Consider the following 23,243-nt stretch of genomic DNA (forward strand, 5'->3'; position numbering starts at 1 on the left):
TCTTACATCGGCAGCCCCGCTTCGCGTCTCTGTACGGAGCTGCGAGGCGGAAAAAAAAGCAACGCGGCGATTCCGGCTTGAACCTGGAAAATACGATAGCCCCCGGAGGAGAGCAGGCGTCCTCCAAGGTCAAGCTGGTAACTGCAATATACAATACAATGCGTGTGCGTGCGGGTGAGATGTGCGACGTCGCCGCCACGGCCGTTCTGCGGCAGCTCCGCTTATGCCGCGGCTTGTCGTGATCCCCGGAATAGTCACCAGTCAATCACAGGGCACATATGGAAGAACATCCGCTCACACTCGGGACAATATGGAGTGTTTGATGAGCTTAACATACATGTGTGAGGAATGTGTGAGCAAGCTTGGGGAAATCCTACAAACTTCACACAGGAAGGTCATAGTTGAGAATCAAAACCAGAACGTGCAAGCCGCCGTGCTAAAATGGAAATATGACCAATAGTTCATATTTCAGCGCACATACTCGTATGCCGGTGACTCAGCCCTTACACACTGGCTGTGTTTTTTTTTCTGCAAGCAAGACGGGAGGGTCGAAGTGGTAGTTCGAAAAGTCACTGCGCACTTAAATGTTTTATTAACAAACGCGTTTCGACATAATTCCTGTGTACTTTCTGTATTCTATGTTGAGACAGGTCAGTTCAGTCTGAAAGGGACAGGCGAATAAATCCCGGTTCCACCGTTACGCCAATTTACGGCAAAGCCAGTGTGAAAGCGGCTTAGAGGTGATGTAAGGCTTTCGGATTAGGCGGACGGGACTCTACCATTAGCATTCTGAAGCGGGGGGGGGGGGGCATTCCCTCCAACTCAACCGGCACAAAGAGAAAAATTCCCCAATATATCATGTATGGATCGAAATTGGGGGCGTTTCAATTAGGCATATTCTCGCTCGCATTCTAACAAACAACAATGAAGACGTTACCCTGCCAAAGAAGCTGAGGCGAGGGCGTGACCCTTACTCACGTTTCATATGTGTTGGTGCTCTTCTCTCTGACCAAGTTGAAGTAAAGGTTCAGCGTGATGAGGCAAACCCAGGCTAAGGCACTCCAGTCTGCAGAAGGGGGGAAAAAACAAGGTCAGAAATGCAACACAGCTCCCAACCACACACACACACACACACACACTCATATGTATATGTGACATTTTTTGATGAATGGAAGCCCATTCTGCAGTAATATGAGGGAAACCTGTGGCTTATGGTGATGTATGAGAGGGGGGAGCTCGGAGAGAGATAATGATGAACTATGAAAAAGCAGAGCGAGATAACAGCGGCGTGGGTGCGCGGGAAGATGGTGGGCGTTGGGGGGTGCAGAGAGACTATGGTGGGAATCCAACATGGTGGATTTAAAGAGGCTGACACAAAGAAAGAACGTGAAACAAAGCGCTCACGTCTTTTGTTGTACTTTTCAGCCTTGCTTTTTTTTTTTTTCTGGCGTTTGTGTCCTTGTGCGTTTGTGTGTGTGCGTGCGTGTTTTTCTTGACAGGACAGGCAAGGCCGCTCGTCACAATGATGAATTCCCGGAGCTGCGAGCTCAGCTTACTCGTTTTCACACAACACAAGCACGCGCACAAAAACGAAGCGGTAGCGGCGTGCGTTGACTAAGAAAGTAGGCCGGCCGGCTGTCTCTGTCATCGTTCAAAATAAATCATCGTCTCCGGGACAAGCAAAATGCATTTTACGCAACCGGGACGCGACCGGATCTGTGCTTTAATTCGGTGGTGGGCAACCTACGGCCCCTGGGCCATAAACAACTGGCCGACATATATCGGAGGTCCTCGGTTTATGATCCTCCCAACATGCAAGGTTTTGAGGTTACGAACTGTGTGCAGTGATCAAGTTTGAGCAGAAGCCAAAGATGTTAGCCATTATGTTAGCAACATATGATTTTTCATCCATTTGTTTTCTGTACAAGGTCATCCTCACTCCAATTCATTGTTTTGTATTTATGCCCAGGAAGAGCTTTTCATAAAATATCGACTGAATCATGGCTTTGTAAAGGTTAGTGACAGAAACATGAAAAGGTTTTTCATAAAAAAAACATTGTTTTCTCAATTATCGCCTACGATTTTATTGTAAAATAACGATTTTGAGTGAATGAATGATCGAACAATCAAAGAAATAAATAACAAAATAAGATAATAGTACATAGTGTAATAATAAAAAATAATTAAAATGCAATTTTCACCAACTGTAACCAACATTTTGTGAGTTTTTCAATTTGTTCAAACAAAAGAGGAACTGAAGCAAAGCTTATGTGTTCTCATGCTTCGTGGAGGTAGTGAACCACAGCAGTGTTACGAAAAAGTCCACCACACATTCAACCCACAAATACTCCTAATATTTAAATCAGCCTTTTTTTTTTCTTTTTTTTTTCAGTACGGCCCTCAGACAACTTTATGAAAACTGAAATGGCCCCTGACAGAAAAAAGGTTGCCCCACCCATTTTAACACGCACCTGCCCCCTGTATCCCAACACATTTCATAACATTTCATTGGTGTGAATTTAAAAGCAGCGCGACGTTGTGCGGCTCCCACCAGGCTTGACGCCACACAGAACAAAGTGCCTGTTCAGGTTTATGTACAGCCGTTTGTCCCCGGCGTGAGGATGCTCGTGATAAAGCGAGCTGACACGCGGCAACCCTGCAGCACTAACTCACTGGCCATTACGCCGCGGCCGCCTCACTGTGTGTGTTTGCCTGTGAGAGCAATAAAAAAGAGCAGCGTCGAAGAGCCGTATTAGCACCGAGCCCTAACTAAGAATCCGAATGCTAATCGGCGGGGCTAAAGTGGCCATATAATTGCCGTCAAAATAGCCAGCTTTAGTGGAAAAACCAGACGCTCGCACATCTAACAGAAATAGATTATCGAATAACGCAACTGGAATGCCAGCGCAATACAATTCAAAACTCTATTATGATACTTTCTCTGTTAAATACAAAAAAAAAAGATGGAGGTACTTCACTAAAATTCTTTAGAAAAGCAAAATGGGGGTGGCGAGCGTTGTGACAAAAGAATAAGACAAATTGTTTCCATGACAATTTGAAGGGTTGGCATCTGAATAAAAAAATTTATATAAACATAAGGGCACACAACTACTAGCGATAGTAGATTTGATGTTGATACATAAAAAATACCTTGATGGTTAATACGATATACCAGGGGTACTCGCATACAAATCTTAAAAGGCCACAAAAAACTTTTGTTAATCACTCAAAAGTACACTTTTTGAAAAGTCAGGCTGCATCCGATAAAGCCAAAAGATTCAAAACAAAAGGAATTTTTCATTCAAAACAACGATACACACTAAAATAAAATCTCTTACCTTTTGACATATTAAACATTTGAAACCACTTTGGTGATTGGAGGAAAATTATCTCGACATAAAGGAGAACACACTGTTCACTCCCAAGTGTTACACCATCCCCACGGGCGTGGCATTCCTAGCGAGGGTGTGTGAAAACTGCTGAGTAGTCGAGTGATGCATCACCACCCTAATGGCTGCTTTATAGGCTTTCTATGCAAATGTAGAGCACATATGTGCTCCTTTAGCTTGAGCACGTCAGGATATAATGCACCACTTGTGCGGGGAAGAGCCAGACTGGGAATAAGCAGGAGCAGATATCTCTTTTAATACAGTGGAACCTCCAAAAGTGAGCAATTTATGGAGTTCAACTAAATGGTTGCGGAAAGAATTTGGCCATCACATGAGACGTCAGCAAATCTTGGGAAGATAATGCCACAAATTGTTGTTTAATTTGGCTATGTCACCACAGAAGAGTAGCAACGTGTACAAATATATATGACACACACAATTGAATTTGACCTACTAATCCCAAAAAGATCTCACTGAAGGTGTAACCACTGAAGCGAATCTTGACTGTTAGGGATATTTAAAGAGTTTTCACAAAGTCCATTCAAAATTTTAACAAAAAAAGCCTTCAATTAGAAAAAATTGCTTTCATTTTCTTTGGCTATTTGTGATGCCACCACAAAATAAGTGGGACGCCAAATACAATGAAAACAGCAAGGGCCCCAAAACAGATCCCTGTGGAACACCATAGGACAGAAGGACAGAGCGGAAATCAAAGCAACGCGAGGCTAACACAAAAACCTAACCCTAACCCTAGACTACAACGTTAATTAGCAGCACATTTTTAATTGCTGGATACAATTATTGATGCGTTGGCAGCAGGTATGTGTTGATTATGTGGTGATGTGTCCCTGCCCATACTTTAACAGATCTGTCAGACTCATGCTTTTCTCCACACGCTCCCACAAGACTGGCCGAACAGCTAAGAAAGGGCCAAGCCTTCATAATGGGCTAATTAAGCCATGAGACAAAAAATAGGGCGTGTTAAAGTGTATTATAAAGACACCTGGAAAACATTCAAAACTGTAAAAAAAATAAAAATAAAAAATCAGATGGGACAATGTGAGCCTATAACAAAGTGACATTTCCCAGGAGAATTTTCTTTTCCAAATTACATAAACAGCTTCAAAGATTGTGCTCGATAGTATTTCGACTAAGCCAAGTTGAGGTTTGCACTCTGAAAGTGCATCGACAATAAGATTATAAAACCCCAAATCCTGTGGACTTGCCAGAGTGATGTCAACACATGTGGTAGTCGCTTGTTAATAGGATTTTTTCCCACTTTGCTTAAGTGTGATTAGTGTGAGGGAAAACACTATGTTGACATTTTATGCTTCCAACATTGTGTGGGAATATTTGGGAGAAGGCCCTTTTCTGTTCCAACATGACTGTGGCGTGAGCATTGACGTTGCAGAAATTCCTAGACACACACGCCAGGTTTTCCCCAAAGATGGAAAGCTGTCATCAGTGCACAACAAAAACCTGATGTTAATTTTTCTCAGGTCAAGTAAGACTAATTAGCAGATGCCCAACTACTTTTGTTTATTGAGTATTACAGGAGAGTAGACCAAATAATATCCACTCACAAACTTTCTATGTGATTGTACCAGATTTCTAGGAACTCCAGTAAGATGTAAAATTCTTTCTTTTTTGATGATGCCTGTTATGTTGTGTTAGCAATGTCATGCCGTCAAGGACAGTAAGACCTTCTGCTGGCCTCAACACTATCAGAAGTATTGTCCTACATTACAACCTTGTCCCATGATGTTACTTGTGCCTGTCAGTTTTTTTAAACAATGTCAACAGTCTGACTCTGAAACTTCTGTTCATTTCTGTTCTGTGGGAAAGAAAAAAAAAAGGAAGTCTACCAGCTTCCTGGAGCTTTATCTTACCAAAGTATGTTAGCCACCAGGCCTGGAAGTCACAGAGAGGTCCCTCAGGGTGGGATTCGCCCTATAAAAAGTAAAAAAAAAAAACAACAACAACATTAAAATCCGCATAGAGCAATCAAGAATAATTGTGTTTATTATGAAAAGCAAAGAGAAACTGACCATGACATATGCTAGGCTGTCAAAAAAGGCGGCGACAGTCAAGCTGAGAATCATCTTCTGTGACAAAACAAACCACAAAATGAGTCTCATGTGTACGTCGGTCGTGAGAAGCACTGTCAACACCGCTTTCCAAAGACCAATCAGAGTGGAGCTAATTACAACACAATGCTCGGAGACCCGCATGAGTTATCTGGCGCTCGGAATAGCTGCACCAAATTGGCAGAGGTAGAAAGGGGCTTCTGTCCCCGAGAATTTGGCAACGGACAAAAGGGCGATGCGGGGAAATGATGGCAGACAAAAGCAAAACAGGATATTCGGTCATTGCGAGGCACGTCGGAGGAGAGACTCCTCATTTCCCCTCCGCCGCACACTGAAATCATTTGCTTGCGTGATTTCAATAATGGACGGCTTTAAGCAGGCTTCGCACGCACGGCTGCCGGGCGGGCGGGCGGGCGCCCAGTGGAGAGTCAGGCACGCAAATAAACACGATATTTCATCAATACGCGTCTAACGGCGACCTTCGCCAAGGCTGCCGGATGGAGATGGGGGGGAGGGAACAAGCGCAGCAGGGCCAGAGAGCACTAAAGACTATTGACTGACGGATAACCTTTGGAAGGAGATGGAGGTGGGGGAGGAAGAGGAGGAGGCGGCGACGGGGGCGACCTAGTCCGGAGGTAAGAGGATCCATCCTGAGCGCCGTGTTAAGCTGTCATTTTACCTCCGATTACCAGGATGACTTTGAAGAGCGGCTCAACCTGACGAACCTGCTTGAAACGCTCCACACAAATACGTGGCGACCGAACGCCTCGGGCAGATCAAACTGATCATGTTTTCAGAGAAATAAGCTTTGTCTTATGTATAATCTTTGAAACAAATAAACACCTCCCTGTCCATAGAGGCCTCCTGTTTGTTGTCATTTCAATCGTGGATGCGCAGTACCCAGCTCCAACAAAGGTGGCAGTGCACTTAAGTGACATCATCCGAGGTTATCGACGGCACACACAAAAAATTAAGCTTCTCCGAGTACTTTCTGCAAGTATTTATCAGTAATACAATGAAAATGGGACCATCTGGGTAGCCACAAACTAAAAACTGAAACATTTAATTTAAAAAAATAAACCAAAATAATACTCCACACACAATTCAAAACAACTTAAACATAGATTTTCATACATCAAATATGGCAAATAAACATGAAGATGTTCAATATCTGTTGACAAAAAATGATTGTCCTGACTAAAAGTAGACTAAAATGTTGACAGTTTTGTTGACTAAAACTAGACAATTAAATTCTTGCACTAAAAGAAAGAATAAAATGCTCGACTAAAGCTTGACTAATTAAAACGGGATGACTAAATGTGATAAAAACCAACAAGGGCGATTGAAACTAATTGATTGGACTCAAAAAGACTAAATTTCAAATGGCTGAGAAAATTAACACTCAATGAAAGAAGACCGTCTAATCTTTTCAGGTTGTTTCTGTATTTAAATAGTCATAAAACACAATATTCTGTGAGCCTTGAAAGATCAATCACATTGCCGTAAATAGGCTGGCACTCGATCGGTTCTTCTTTCTAACTGCCTGGCATTGGAAAGGTTAAATCATGCAAAAATAAAAAAATGGTGGGACTGGAATAGCAGCATTGTATGCGCACGTACAATCAATAAAATTCAATATAAAAGCACGCAAGGCAAATGGAAAACATTGCATTGAGGAGAGAGCGGCTGGTACGGGGATGGGGAGGGGGGGGGGCGGCTACAGGTCGTTATCGCGGAACAACCACCAGTCAATTAACCCCACGCGAGTGATTAATCTCATTTAACTGGGCTCAATCACGCCCAAGGATTTGTCAGGACTAATTGAGCACATCTGCTGTGGCGCCGCCGCCAAACACAAACGTAAATAAGAAGACAGGCCACTTCACCTGCGCCAAGGAGTGGTAGCGGCGAAGGAGCCAGATCACAAAGAGCATGAACATGCTGTGGAGAAAGAGAGAGAGGGGGGGTAAACGAAATGACAGCACCATGGCAACATGTTGAAAGAATGTTTGTTAAGCTGAGACACTCCCTCGGCGCAATATTAGGTATGCCAGCACAATATGAGGAGCTGTAGGACAAATTTCCTGCGTCATTGGTAAGGTTCTGTTGATATTGGAGGAATCGCAGAGAAAACAAAATTTGCTTCACATGGGTAAAGATTAGACAATACATGAAAGGATGAAGGAAATATCCAATGAAAAGCAAATGATGTCACTGTCCAATGAAAAGGATTCATTCATCTTCTGAACCCGCGTCCACAAAAAAATTAATTCACAGTAATGGAAAAAAAACAAAACGGAAAATTTGTTTTTGATGAGTTTTGGCTGTTTTGCATGACAAAATTAACAAATACTATTTGTTTTTGATGGGTTTTGGATGTATATCATTTGTACACATACAGAGGGCTCTCTGTATATCCACAAATAGTGAAAATCCGCATTTGTCCAGTTCAGATGAATGGAAAATAGTGTTGTTGTTTTTTTACGATCCAATTATTGTTACCACAAAAGAAATCTTCAATAAAAAGGAATATACAGCCAATAAGCATCTTCTACAAAATAACTTCCCAGGAGGGAAATAAATAGTTCCACAATGATAAACATATCGTTTAAATAATCCCTCACAAACCGAGTGTTATTATTTTGTAAAGATGTTACGTGAAACAGAACCGTCTTCTATTACATTAGATTGTGCAAGTGTACCTAATATTATGGCCATTAAAGCCATGATCTAAAAAAAGGGAATTCTTTATTTTGATGAACATGCTTAGCTATGAAGAGTCCTGCTGTAACTAGAAAACTAAATAAAGGTCACCGAGAGGAATCATTGAGAGGTAATTTAAAGTAATATTCACCATCCCACCAATGAGAACGTTCCCGTGGCTCTTTTCACTGTTAATATCACCGCCTGGAAATGAGAAGCAATTAGTTATTATGAGGCTCTTACTATAAATAAAGTGTGCAAGCTTGCGCTCTAAGTGATCGTAACCCCAGAGGTTGCAAATAAGAAGGTTGTTTGTCCAGAATAATAACTTAAGAACATGCAGCAAGAATGATCTGAAGTAAACTGAATATTTACAGTAAAAGCTAAATACAAAACTGTATCCGTGACCTTATTCTTATGATGTCATCGTTCTGAAACTTGAGAGGTGTGACACTTCCCGTTGAAGCCAATCTGATCATTTAAGAACATTGTGCATAACAACGAAAGAATGCACGCTCAAAGAGACAGACTCAATAAGGTTGCTCGCTCATAACAAGTAGAAGATGCGAGATGCAAATGTCATTGGGTTCGAGCCAAGCTTATTTGTGCCCCATTTACATGCTTATGTGACCTATTTCGAGATAAAACTCAGCACATGTAACCAGGTTGCAAATGACCTTCCCAATTAAGAAAGTCTGTCCATGACTAGAAAATCCACCCAAAAGTGAATTTCCTTCCATTTGTATCAACGTGTCTACGACAAAGACGACAAGTTAGGCAATAAGACGACGATATAGTACATCTCGAAGATGATAGAAATGTTTTTATCGTGCCATTGTGTCTCACTTGTCCTCTTTTAGCGCAATATTTATGATTTTTATGGCGCCAAACGGCAACTTGATTTGATGCGTAGGTTTTCACTCACCATGCTTGTTCCATATATTTGCCACCAGGTAGCAGACTGAACGACAAATTGGGGAAGTGACAATCGCTGGGTATTCCGACTCCTTTCGACCATACAAGGCTCGAAATGAGTGGTTTCGCATCACAGCTTGCAAGCTTAAATGTGCGAGGCCATGAACATTAGAGCTTGTCGCTCTCAATATCACTGTTCCGTCATATGTTCGGAAATAACGCTCCGAGTGCGCTCCTTCACTCGAGACTGTTCCGAAATTCAGTGCATCGAAAACCAAGGTCCTCTGCACGGGTACAAAGGAAGTACATTCTAGAAATTAATGTGAGCAGAGCAAGTTGTGCACCCTGGCAGGACAAGTATAACTACATTAAAACGGTTCTTTTTAATCTTACAATGACTTACAACTCAGAGGATGCACAGTAAATTCAATGCCATAATCAAAAAACTCAAAAACGCTGAAACATGCTACCAGCGTGCAAGTCAGCTGGACCAATGAGGGCGGATGTTTATGCATAACAACTAGAAAATGCACAATAAAAACACAACTACGACTAAACAAAAATTTTACATGCCCTAACACCCCCAGGAAGGTTGTGATGCTATCTGCCAGAAACTGATGTGATCAACTGCTATTGTTTGTCCATAACAACTAGAGCAGTCACAACAAATGTCATGGCGTTCTCGCAGAACATGTTCCAGCCACATTTACATGCTTACGTGACCTAATTTCAACCAGTCGTAAAACTGAAGAGGGCAGCGACATGCTTACAACCTGCAATTGAGCTGACCAATTAAAGTGGTTGTGCATGCTAACTAGAGAATGCACAATAAAACGTCTCCTTCCATGCAGACAAAAAAAGTGTATAACAAGCACCAAGTGTAAACTTTGCATGCTTAAGTCGCTTCCTTTACAGCCCGAAACCGATCTGATAACTACCAACACAGATAGACAAGCATCTTTCACATGTAAGAGCAGGAATGACGACTATGAAAAACGTGTTTGCCTGGCCGGAAATGAAAGGCGCCAGTCTTGCATTTTAAAAGCGAGAATATCGACATGGTTACCTGTGCCACGTTGTGTGCTTTGGGTTTTTCCCACACAGCAGCAACTCTTCGAATCAATCTAATAACGCCATGGCTGGCAAAGGAGGAAATAAGACAGCCATTGGCCCAAAATGACCGTAGTCCGCTCTAATAGATGCCACATCCTAATTGGCTGTCGTTATCCACTTAAGGACAAATAAATGACTGTCAAATAGACACCTCCAAATTTGTTGTAACTGTAATTACCTCAGTTCAGTCGCTAACATTAACACACAGAAAACAGCTCATTGCTGAGCTCGTTTTAATTGTTGCTACCCAAAACAGCAGCAGCAACTTAAATAAATGTCATTTGTCGCTTAGATTAATTAAAGTGCATGTATGTGGTCCACGCATTTTTAATACAGATTACACACTGATCAATAATTTGTACTTACATTCAGATGTGACGACTGACAAATAATTGAGGCGATAGATTTGTGAAAAAACAATACAATTACTGTGACCTGGCACCAGTGATATACAAAAACAGTTCTTCACATTTACATAAACAGACAATCGGGATTGTTGCCTGAACCTAATACGTAAGATGAGAGGAAGCCTTAGTCTCGTGCAAAAAAAAAAAAACACACAAGTGCGGCGAGAGCATGCAAAACTTCACACAGCAAGGCCGCAGACGAGACTCAAAAGCTGCAACCAGGAAACGTGAGGCAGGAGTGCTAAACATTAGAGTCCACCATGCTACCTCTGACAGAATATTATTTACTGGTATATTTATTGAAGAAAATCACCTAAAATGGGTGGATTACTGTTGAGTAAAGCAACACCCATGCTTAATGTGATGAATAAATGCAATAAAAAAAATTAAATGGGGAAACAATTGTCTTTGATTGCATCAGTCAGTCATTAATAAAAATGCATTTGAGTAAATTAGTGTAACTGTGCATTAGTGAATCTCTGCACTTTAAAAAAAAAAAAAAAAGCTATAAGCACTTGTTAGAAATAAAGGGTCAACGTGCACTCACGTCACCCTCCTCCCTACTACCGAGTTCACTTTATCTTTTGGAGCAGATAAGGAGTTATTAGCTCTTTCCACAATCTTGCCAAAACAAACAAGCTGCTTCCAGTAAGCATGTCTGAAGCTCACGTCAGAAGTACGAAAACATGCTTTCCGAGAGAACGCTGAGCAGGTAACACGCAATAAATAAGATCTGACAGCAATGAATGTCATTGTGAGTTTAGGTTAATTGTTTTTTTGCAACACCATAGTGACTTGCGTAGCATTAATACTCTTATGTGTGAACTGTCTTTTTCAACTTATCCAAACAAGCCCCATAGATTCTGCTGTTGTTAGTTGTCCTAGTTAGCGAAGCCTATGTGGTGTCATCTGGCTAAGGAGCTAATTGTCATCAACTCAAGCGACATGCGCTACTTACGCATCGATAATCCTCTGAATGCGTGTTAAAAAATACACAGCGAGAGTCGTTAATGGCGGATTTTATATCCGGACTGTTCATTTCTCCTCGCTTGCGTTTATTGACAAAAAACAATCAGCTTCGATTTGTTTGGGTTTGCAGCTGTGCATCGCACTTCATTTCCTGATCTACGGCACGCGCAAAGGACAAAATTAGGAGCAACGCAAACAGATTTATGTTGACCTTCTATGAGTTCACTGTGCGTGTTTGCGCTCGATTGCATTGAGTGCAGAAACAAGTCGATTCAGTCTATAAATAGAAGTTGGACTTTCAATAATAATGACATGATGCTTTTTAATTGCCAGGTAGTTAGAAGTTGGTGCCTGTGAACATTCTCTGGCTTTCCCCCAATTCATTCTCCAGATGCCGAGGATTCAAAAACAAGCCAGCTCATTTCCAGTCAAATGTAGCGATGCATGTGACCTTTGTCCAAAACGGTGGCATCTGTGAGTGGAAAACATTGAGAATCAAAGACGAGAAAGAAATGTCACACACAGGGTGTGCCTGCTGAAATAAGGCGAAGGGCTATTTGTCTAATTTGGGTGGGAGGAATAACACCATACTGATGTTTTCAAAAGTGTTTGCATGCTATTTGTATTGCACTCGAACACAAAGGGTGTGTTGCAGGCTCGGCTGCACCTTTTTCTTCTTTCAAGTCTGGTGAAACAGAAACGCCATAGATGCGTGGACCGTGTCGAAATAAATAGACAAAAATAATAAACGCAATTGCATCAAATTTCTTTCCAAAGGAAATAATGAAAATAATGTTTCATTATAGCTCTTCCCATCCTAAAATCGTATGAACTGCAGTTTTTTTAAAGTATCATTTAACATTCCTAACAGTTATTAAAATACAGAAACCTCTGTCCCAGCGTATTAAACGAAGCAATAGTACACAACCCTTAAAGGGAAAGTCAACCCTAAGATTTTCTTTACAATAATATGTTGAATGTGCCCCCACTAGTCGGTATTCTGATTAATATTGCATTTGTAGAGTATGAGTTAAGCAGTACAATTCACCCGCTTTATCACAGCTCACCAGTTTTCTGAAGCTGAGCCATGATTGGTTGTAACAGCCAAAGTTCGCCAAACATTCGCCAACAGTTTGGGGGACTTTCCTTTTCACAGAGAAATTTTGAACTTGTTAACAATAAAAGCACAGGCAAACGTCTGGCGGTTATTTGGTGAACATTTGCAACCTTGAATGACGTAAGCTCTGACATGAAGGAATGTTTTTCAACCTTTGCAAATGAAAAGGTTCATCTCTCAGTGGGATGGAAAAAGATAAGTGGAAAGGGAGATTTGCTGTGAGTCAGTTGCCTTCATGAGTTCAATTTTTTTAGCACTGCTGCATAAGTGTACCACATCTGATGAAACCAAAATAAAGTTGTTGTTTATTTCTCACATCTGATGAACCTAAAATGAAGTTTTTTTTTTTTTTAAACAATCCAGAGTTGAGTCAAATTGATCCAAGTAGTGGACTGGTTCATTTTTGACCCAACATTTGTAAGGGTGTACAGTGCGGTCAATTTAATTTCCTGTTCTAGTTATCATCACGCTTCTCCAAACACATCTGTCGAGTTAATAGTTGATGCGATTGCTTAGCTACGTTTACGCTCTTTACAAATTTAGGCTCAAATTAGAAATTGTACAATATAAGACATTGGTCGCTCCAATTTACAGTCAAAGTTAAGCGGATGACAAGCCTTGTTAAAAAAAAAAATCCACCACTTCAAACAAAGTATCTAAAAAAGCTGCCTCAGATAAGAAGCTTCTAGAGATTAGCGTAAGACAATGGTGAGCCGAACAACGGAACGCACAAGATGAACAAAAGGATCTGACACAGATTGAAAGAACCCAATTAACTAGGTACAACAAGACTAATGGCACACAACAAAGACACAGGTTGGGAGAACACAAGGGATGGCAGGGAGTCGATTGGACAGGAGACAAGAAGGCTAACAGGCCTGATTAAACTGATGAGGAACGAGGTAAACCGCGGACACACACCAGGGGAACGATTAGAGCTGCGTACTCAAGTAAAATTGCAGTATTATGGCTCAAAGTAAAAAAATAAATATGAAGTCCTCCAAATAATGAATAAAACGTCTGCGGGAAAAAACCCCGCAGCAAGTTCTCGATCGAGTAACTCGTGATTCATTTTTTAAATAGCTTATTATTTTTTACTTGAGGGAATTTGTTTATGGTGAGATTTTGCTTACACTTCTGCCAAAGAAATAGGTGGTAGGCTTATACCAAGTATGGGCTCTCTTCGAAAATGCACACGCTTCCAATTTAGCATTCTATTAATTCACCACTAGATGGCAAGTGTATTTTCACACACTGTACCTTTAAAGCCAAAAAGTTGTCGTTTGAAACTATGGTTTTGCGTCACATCTGCGATCCGCTTGTTTTCCTACAAATTTAAACACCTGAATGAATATTCTCTGAGACTGGTGATTCCAAAATTTTTGCAAGTGAAAAATACGACATTTTAATATCATAAAATAGCATTTTCCATTCACTGCCAGCCCAGTTAAAATGGATCTTTGACATCTATAGCCGTCAATGGCAGTGAATGAGTTAAAAATACTTAAGACGGTATTGTTGCATTTAAACTGGCCTGACAAGTATATTTGATCAAAAAAGTAAATGTTAACAGAGGAAATGTAACTCTACTCTTTTGGAAATGATCACAACAAAATGGATCGATCAGAAGGTGCCAGTTCAGGTGCTTGGAGTTTTTGCCGTGTGAGATGGGAACTGACGGTTAACATTCCATCTTGTGCGGTCGTTTCGGAATGCACTCGTCCGGTCGGGCAGGCTTTTCATGGGCATAATTACGACATGAAAATGAGTGAGGTAATGATCCAGAGTAGTTTCAAGCTGTCGCCGCGTGAACAATGAGCGCGATAAAAACATACTCTGCCGCTACTGTAAAAAGACAGAAATGGAACGACAAAGTGGCTAACAACGTGGATAAGACGTCGCTGAATGGCTGTCGTTTCAAATGATAAATAATTCAAAGCGGTTGGGATGTAACCGACGCAGCGCTCCCAAAAACAAAATCATGTTTTTATTTTGTTTGTTCAGTGGCGTGCTTTACTGGAATAGGACATCCCAACGGACTTGTTTTCAAAAACTTTTTTGGGAATATCCATGCTTTACTACCTACTAAAAGTACAAACCTTTTATGCAATGACCTTTACATGTCATTTCTATGACTTCACACAAACACTACATCCATCTCCTCCTGGTTCGGCCCCCCGGTCTAAATATAGGACCAAATTCGGCCCGCTAGTCAAAAACTTTGTCCACCCCTGTGTTAGACACGTTTCCTCAATTTAGAAGTTTTATTTTGACTTTTAAATGCTTTTTTAATTTGGAAAAAAAAAATCCGCGACGTAGTGAAGCCGCAATAAACGAAACGCGAAGTAGCGAGGGATCACTGTAATTCAAAATGATTGAATCACTGCAAAGTGTAAAAACAATGAAACGGTCATTAAGTCAATGAAAGATGAAAACGCGTGCAAAGTTGCGTTGCGGATGCAAGCGTAAAAATAAGTTAACCTTTGTAAATGCTAAATCGACAAAACCTTAAGAACCTTAAGTTTGACGAGCAACAATGCAAATGGTGACGGCATTAAATATTTTCAAAAAAAGAAAATTAAAAGATTCCTTCTGCTTCCTACTTTCATACTGAACTAAAATGAGGATCACACATGCTCATCTCCAAACGAAAACATACTGCGCTAAGCTAAATTAGCCAGATACTTGTATGAACATCCAATCCTCTGAATACTTTGTGCTGTTAGCTGAATGCAAGTACCGTAATTTTCGGACTATTGCATTGGAGTATAAGTCGCACCAGCCATAAAATGCCCAAAAAAGTAAAAAAAAAAACATATATATGTATATAAGTCGCTCCTGAGTATAAGTCGTGCCCCCACCCGAACTATGAAAAAAAAACGCGACTTATAGTCCAAAAATTACGGTATGTCCAGTTTTCTGTATACTTTATGCTAAGCTAACCCATTGCTAATGCTTTTATTGAATCTGCTGCATCTTTTGTGCTGCCTGATCCTTGCAAGAGATGAACAATCAGAATGCAACACAAACTGAATTAGGTCATACAATACAAAACTTTATTTGTACATTTGAAATATCAGTAGAAAACAGTGCAAAGAATACATCTTTTTAGGCACATATTTTGTCAGAGTTTTGAAACATAGTGATCTCATGGAATTTCGTCATTGTTCTCAAAGCAGAACGATCAATTAATTCCAGTACATTGACCAAAGTTTGAAATGTGGAAATCACAGGCAGTTTTTTTTAAAGCACATGCCTCCTTCCTTAGTTTTAAGACATCACAGCAGGGAAGTTGCATGCTCATATACGCACAATCATCTGAAACATTCACATGCGCACATGCATTGAGGTAATAAATTACACATTAAATAAAAGTTTTAAATATCTTTCACCTGCAAATCAAAAGTAAAAACTCAATGCCCAGGAGTGCAAAAAGAATTGTTAAGGCATTGAGTCATACTATTAACAAATCCAGTAGGCCACCACCCGATGCACTTGTAAGGCCGTCATCTTTTCCACCGTCCCTTCTCGTGGGTTACTTCACTTCAGCCAGCTTCCAAGTTCAAATTTAACAATACAGATGGTCCTTCAGGTGTTGCAACTTTAAAACCCTCAGAGGAAAGCCCCACAAAACATTGAACCCACAAATGCTCATGATATAATGGAACAACACATTTGTTCCATCGTAACTTTAGTGGCCCTCAAAGGTCTTGAAATGGCCCCTGCTTTTAGAATCCAATCGACTGCTTGTAGCGCTTAGTGAGGGAGTTGGCCTGCGTGGTGAGCTTGCCCAGGACGCCTTGGAGCCCAGCAAGGTGGAACTGGAACTGCTTCTGCAGGTCCTCATCCTCATCCTCCTCCTCATATTCGTCGTCTTCTGACGAAGCCGAGGACAGTGACGAGCCGAAGGATGACGCCGAGCCCGTGGAGGCGATGGAGTTGATGCGGGACACCCGCAGCGGCGTCTCCTTGACGACCGGGGACACCCTCAAGCCCCACTCGATGTCCTGCCGGATGGACTTGAGCAGCTGGTAGTAGCTGAACATGTCCACATCGCCATCGTCCACGTCCGACTTGTGGCCGTATAGCTCTGCGTCGTCACACAGCGGCACGTCCCGCAGCAGGCTGGGCACCATGACCGTCCGGTCCATGTTGTTGACGGCTCCGAGGAAGCGGTTCATGGCGTTGAAAAGAGAGTTTTTCTGGGCGGGTGTCTCGAGGAGTTGGGTCATCATTTTCGCTTGTACTTCTGTCAAGAGTTGGTGTGGCGGGTAATTTCCGGGTTTTGAATCCGATGATGACAGGCTGTTGGCCGGGGAAGGTTGCTTGGTTTCCCGCTTGGTGGTTGTTTGGCGTCTAACTTTCTGTCCCTGCCTTAAATAGGAACGTTCCAGCTGCTTTAAATAGAGACGCGTAAGCTCGACCTGTTTGTCCAGTTCTACGACTTGAACCGCAACCGGACTTGGGTTCACACGTAACGAAGCAGGGAGGGGCTCCGAAGTGACAGCAACACGGAGAAAAGTATGTGATCTCCATAAAAGGAAAAACGACACCCGCTCACGTCGCTTGATTGTGTTCCAAAGTTTTCTTACCTTGACTATATTTGTCATTTCTTGCATCAATTCAGCCCACATTCTCCAAACATGACACAGCGTGCGTGAGAAACGGGACGAGCGATGCATGAATATTCATGAGGCAATGAATATTCATGAGCCACCAATTCTCTGCGGCCAATCAGATGCCACGACCCTCACTCGTATATCCAAAGCACGTTTTACGCAGGCGCGCAGAAGCGTCTTTTAGTATCGCTCAAATAACTATGAACAATAAAAGTTCCTAAAACAAAATGCTGATTCATGTGCTGTAATCATTTCCCAAAGAGTTTATGGCGTAATTTGCAGTCATTAAAACGCTTCCTATCCACCTTATTCCCACGCCCATGGCCCATGAACTTTTTTTTTCTTTAGAAATAAAACTAAAAATGTCTTGGAGGAAGTCTGTGCTCTAATCTCAGCCATTTGACTTCATTTAATCTATAATCTATCTGTAGAAATTAGGACGGTTTTAAGCAACACGAAACAACCACTCTTACTTACAATTGCACGATAAAAGCTGAAAGTTGTGATATCACTTGGGGGTTGACTGGGCCCAGTAAGGGTGGGCAACCTATGGTTTGTCCGCCCACTCACAATCCTCAAGAGCACTTGAGACGGGCCCAAATGGTGAAAAAGATTCTCCTGCTTTACACGTTCACGTGTACGACTTCACTTCCACAACACTGCCAATAAATATTGGCAAAACTGTCAGCTATTTGGCATGAACATCATATCCTATTTTGAGTGATAAATGAGCCACATACCTTGGCTGCATTGATAATAGTATTTGTGCACCAGTGTACTATGAGTAATTATACATTTACATAGCGACAACCTTGATCATTCTTTCTAAGGGAATTATTTTCTTTGCATAATGACAATAGCGTCAAAAATGTCCCTGCTCACATGAACCTGTAAAAACTAAAGAGTATGTCTTTGTTGCCATACTGTCCACATTCATGCCAGGCCAATAGTTGGCAATGTCTTTGCTCTCATCCAAAACCATCTGCTGAATAGCTCTTGGCAACTTTTTATATCATATAAAACCATATTTGACATAGATTACAAATATGTTAGCGGTGCAGTAAATGCACACTTTTGGCTCGAGAAACGTAGCCCAAATGTTCATATTGAGGACGCACACAGTTTTAATATTTCAAAAACAAATAATAAAATCAATGTAGCATTCACACAGTTTTAATATTTTAAAAACAACTAAAACAAATAATTATTTGAACCAAATTCCAGGAATACATGGCAAATGTCCACCATGATATTTTGTTTTTTGATCATCCATTAAAAAAAAATACAGACTGGATGCATGCCCGTATTGCTTTCCCAGCCTTAATTTGCTGGATAAGCGTTTTCGGACTTTAAAATGATGTTGTCGTATCAACAACAGCCAAAACAGCAGATTTTTCTCGTTGTTGGTGTTGTCAATAGCAATTACAGCAATCTGGGCTTTTGCATCTGTGAAAGTGAAACAAAGTATCAGCATTGTATGATAAATCTGAGTTGGGATCATTATTTTTAAAAGGACAATTTTCTTTGATATTAAAATAAATATATTCATCATAAGGTGGTACGCTGATTTCAACTTTGCAGGTCGCTTCCCAATTGGCTGTTGATTGTTTTCACGTCTGTGGCTTGACCGCACGGATTTTTAAAATCAGAAATCTTGTAACATTAACAATCATTGGGCCCCAACTGTTTTCACATCTGATCCGGCAGTAAAAAAAAATAACCTTGAAGACAGTCCACACTAGGATAATCAGTTCGGGTAATCTTTCAGCGTCATTTCGTAATCAGGCCTTTTCTGACTTGGATCACAAATGGGTGATCTGGTTTAAATGAGGCTCAATTATCACTCCGAGCTGTACATTTGGCACCTGGACCTTCAGTGGGGACTTATCTGACTTAATCCACCTCTTTATAGCAACACCATGGCATCGGCATTAGAGAAACCGTCAATACGTTACAAAAAGGCAATATAACAGCATGCAAGTCTACAGCAAACAGTATCTGAAGCGGTTCACAATCAATATTTATTGAATAACATGACAAAATACATCATACTCACCCAGTGATGCTGATTATCACCTCTTAATGAGTGCAGATCGCTACAGGTGTTTTGGAAGTCAAAATAAGATGTAACAGTTGTTGTTCTTGCCAACCAATCAGAGGACAGGAAAAAGATGGATGTCAATAAGAGCCTGCTTAATGGCTCTATGAGGACAAATTGAAATCTAACTGGTAAAGTAACAGTCTCATTGCGAATATAGATAAAGCTACATTGGCTAGCGCTAGTGATTCCAAAGGCCTTGGGCAGATTAGGACAAATATTAGGCTTTTCGCTTGTACAAGTTAGTCAGTGCTCCTGATGGCTTTGCCGGTGCTGGTTCTTACTTCACTAAGTCAAGTCAAGTCAAGTCAAGTTTATTTATATAGCCCTAAATCACAAGCAGTCTCAAAGGGCTTCATATATGCAAAACAAATTGACAATTATTCTCAAAGCATCCCCTGATCTTAAACTCCCGAGAGGGCAAGGAAAAACTAAAAAATAAAACAAAAAAAACTACAACTCTGTCACTAAAGTAGCTTCTGGTAAACAACCAAACACTTTACTAAAACGAGTCCATAAGCACAAAGTAGCTACATGTTAGAAATACGATCTGTTGTCCACTGGATAAAAACATGTTTTTCACTGTGTGTGCGCAGTTAGGTGCCTTGGGGAGGGGGTCATCTGCTTTTGAATGAAGTTTAAAATAGCACTGCATGTTGGCTGTTGCGTAAACGCAGAACGGGGAGGGCAGTACCAGCATAGCACCGACAGCGCGGTCGATACGACAATCTCAAAGCTGAAAGATGGGCACAGCATGTTCTAGATACTTGCAAGTGAATCAGCGCTCCAAAATTGTTGCTGAGCAAGAAAAGGGGGAATGTGACTAGAACTCGCTGAGTGAGTTACTCCTCTGAGTAACGCCTTTCTCAGAAGTCGTTTTTCAGCACGTCTCACATATCTCAAGTACAATCAGACGACCTAATTGCTGTGGGTCAAAGAGGTCACAATAATGACCACGGCATGAGTTCAGATGTTTTTCTTTTATTAGTTGAGACATTTTAGCTGGTTAATTTCAACTGCTCGTTAGTTAGCCTGCAACTACTTCTAGTAACAATGAGGAATGGAGGAGTTTTTTTCTATTTTGTGTGTATTATTAAAAGTATATGAGAGATAGTCTGGAAGGTTCTTAAAAACATTGCAGCAATAATGAAAATGGCTGGTGTCCAAATACTTTTGTTATGAGCCATAACTGAAAGGTAAATCTCCTCAATGTAATAAATACACATGCACAAGTCAACATTCCCATCATTCAATTCCCCTTATGTCATTCCAACAAGTTCCATTCCATGATCACAGTTGTTACGCAAAACACCCGTACTCAAATCACCTTTCCCCAGTGAAATGAATTGAAATGCCATTAATCTGTTCCAGCACCTCTCCAAAAAAATCCACGAAAAGCTGTATTTTTATTTTTTTAATATAAGGAAAATAGAGCTATATAAACTGTGTTTTGAAAAAACAAAATGAAAAAATGCTGACCCCTAAAATACATGCATTTTTACCAGAATACACGCGCTTGTTAAAACGTGTGAGTTTTCGGCCATGATGAGGCCACCAAAAAGGCTACTCATTGGAAAAAATCCTAAAAAAATGGATCTGCCAGAGTTGGGACAGAGGGCTGAATTCAAGTATCTGAAGTTACTGCTTCTTTACAATTCTGCCCATAGTGGCTGCCTGTGAATCTCTTCATCACACACAAGACGTTTAACAAGATGTGACCTTGTGGAGAAGATTTATTAAGAATTTGGTGGCAAGTCATCAAACTTGGCTGTCATCCTCTACCCACATAGCGTCATCTATATGTCTCCTCTACGTCGTTCAAATTTGGTAGCAATCAGACAAAATGTCCCAAACTGGAGCGTTTTTCAAGGACCACTGAGAAAGGGCCAAAAATAACTCTGTAATGGCCACTTCAAACCAAAATGGCAAACTTCCTGTGTGTCTCTTTCAGGCATGACTTCTGAGACTTTTTGTGGGTCTCTTCATGCTTACCAAATTTCATGTTGCTAGGGAAACTGGCTTCAGGGGCTGACTTTTCGAATAATGGTATGGAGCCAATTTATGGGGGAGAGGGGCAGGGTCACGCATCCAATTGATGGTTAAGAATTCCGTCGCTTGTGGGGGATTGATTGTTGATTAACACCTCTTGACGCAGTAGAGCTGTTGAGACGGTCTCTAAAGAGCAGGTCAAGTCAAGAATTTTCTTTACAATAAGTTCTACGTGCCCCCGCTAGTCCAAACACGGCATTCTGATTCATATTGCCCTCCAGAATCATGGACGTGAAAACGCAAAGATGATCCATTTCCGTATCTCGCATTTTAAAATGTGATCAAGATGGGAACAAATCGGTCTGTGTATTTTGACCGGTTGCCATTGTCATTTTCAAATGGCTGCCTCATGTCAGACTCAGCTAATGAGCCACATGCTGCTTCACCAAGACATCATTGTCAGATCACACGTGTTAAATTTCCATTACAGCCGGGAAACGTCATCTGCACGCTCCGCATTCACTCTCGTGGTCTTGAACTGCACCTGAGCCAAGATCCCATCAACACACGAGCCGTGCTCTTCTGTCAACGGGGCTGTCAATCAAAACCACACCTCGCTGACATCCACCCCCTCAAACTCCCCCCTCTCCCCTGAGCCTTTGCACTTGTCACAGGGGGCGGCGGCGGCGGCGGCGGCGGCGACAGAGAAGGCAGCCGCCAAACCTGCCACGTGCGTTCCGAAAGGGTTTCTCGCTAGCGTGTCGCATCGTGCCGCGATTACGCCGGGTGTCATCATCATCATCCCGCAGGCTTCAAAGAGGCGGGCGGGAGGAAGCGGCAGAAGTGGTGCAGACGAGGAGCTGCGTTCAGTGAAACATGTTTCGTTAAGGGGGGGGGGGGGGGGGAGGCTGGAGGCGGGAGCGTCAATTAGAGCCAACGACAACATCGTGAACACAAAGAGACGCCGCTACATCACTTTGGACGCCGCTAAACGACATTTAATGGTCGCGTTAAATAATAAAGAAGTCGGCTGCACAACAACAGCCTCTTAGGGCTGTCACGCACTTAAGACAAATGGAATCAAATGATGCTTTCGGGCTTTTTTGCATTAAGGGGAAAGTTGAGCAGTGACCCGTCATTTTCAACAGATGGCACTGTTGAACAAAAAAGGGATTCCGAACCATTGTCCCACGTGAGATCAACAAGTGTAGTGGCCGATGATACCGTTTCACTCCAATGGTCCAAAAAAATTCATTTTAGTTTGGCATTCATGTCGGGGTATCAATTACTAAAAACAGCAGCAACAACAACATCATCGATAACGACAACAAGACATTTTTTGGTTTCATTGTGATTCAGTCAGCACATAACAGGATAGGTAGAACAATATCTGCAATTAGCTGAGACGGGAACTTTGTAATCATAATAAAGAGCATCACTTAATAATTCGATATAGGCATAGTTTAGCAGCACGATTTTTTTTTTAATGGGATGGCTCTGGGAGGGTCAGAAAACTGTATAGCCCCAGTTAAGCCCTTCCAACATTTTATTTGGCAGTCCACTCAAAAATATCTTTATAAATTATTTTCTCGGTGCCCCTATTTATCAGCCCCTTCCCCGCCTCACCCCCTTAAGCCCCGGGAGGGGAAAACTCCTGGAGCCCTGCCAGATTTCTTTTCCATACATGCAGACGACAGCATAAATTGAAATTAAACGTACATTTGTTTCGTTCTAATGCTGCTGCTGATTATGACTGGCCGCTGCGCTGCCTTGTGCGTGCGTGAGAGACATTAAAAGACAGACTAATAGCGCTTCCCCGGTGGATGTCTCCCTCTGG

At 41.6% G+C, this 23,243-nt stretch overlaps 1 protein-coding gene across 6 annotated transcripts in view; it reads right to left on the minus strand.

Annotated features, from left to right (window-relative positions):
• si:dkey-100n23.5 overlaps nucleotides 1-17,556 on the minus strand; it is a 73,335-nt gene extending 55,779 nt beyond the window's left edge. The window contains exons 1-6 of one of the 6 annotated variants that reach the window (XM_061287601.1): nucleotides 17,293-17,547; nucleotides 8,331-8,383; nucleotides 7,363-7,417; nucleotides 5,438-5,491; nucleotides 5,279-5,339; nucleotides 979-1,066 (exon numbers count right to left, since the gene is read on the minus strand). In XM_061287601.1, the coding sequence (XP_061143585.1) occupies nucleotides 979-1,066; nucleotides 5,279-5,339; nucleotides 5,438-5,491; nucleotides 7,363-7,417; nucleotides 8,331-8,383; nucleotides 17,293-17,382 (401 nt within the window). In that variant the 5' untranslated portion in view covers nucleotides 17,383-17,547. Of the gene's footprint in view, nucleotides 1-978; nucleotides 1,067-5,278; nucleotides 5,340-5,437; nucleotides 5,495-7,362; nucleotides 7,418-8,330; nucleotides 8,384-11,572; nucleotides 11,762-17,292 lie in introns of those variants that run through there. The other 5 variants (XM_061287600.1, XM_061287603.1, XM_061287602.1 and 2 more) reach the window with 5 other exon arrangements.
• Nucleotides 17,557-23,243: the final 5,687 nt, after the last annotated feature.

Source organism: Syngnathus typhle, linkage group LG9 (assembly GCF_033458585.1).
Source record: "Syngnathus typhle isolate RoL2023-S1 ecotype Sweden linkage group LG9, RoL_Styp_1.0, whole genome shotgun sequence".
Taxonomy (NCBI): domain Eukaryota; kingdom Metazoa; phylum Chordata; class Actinopteri; order Syngnathiformes; family Syngnathidae; genus Syngnathus; species Syngnathus typhle.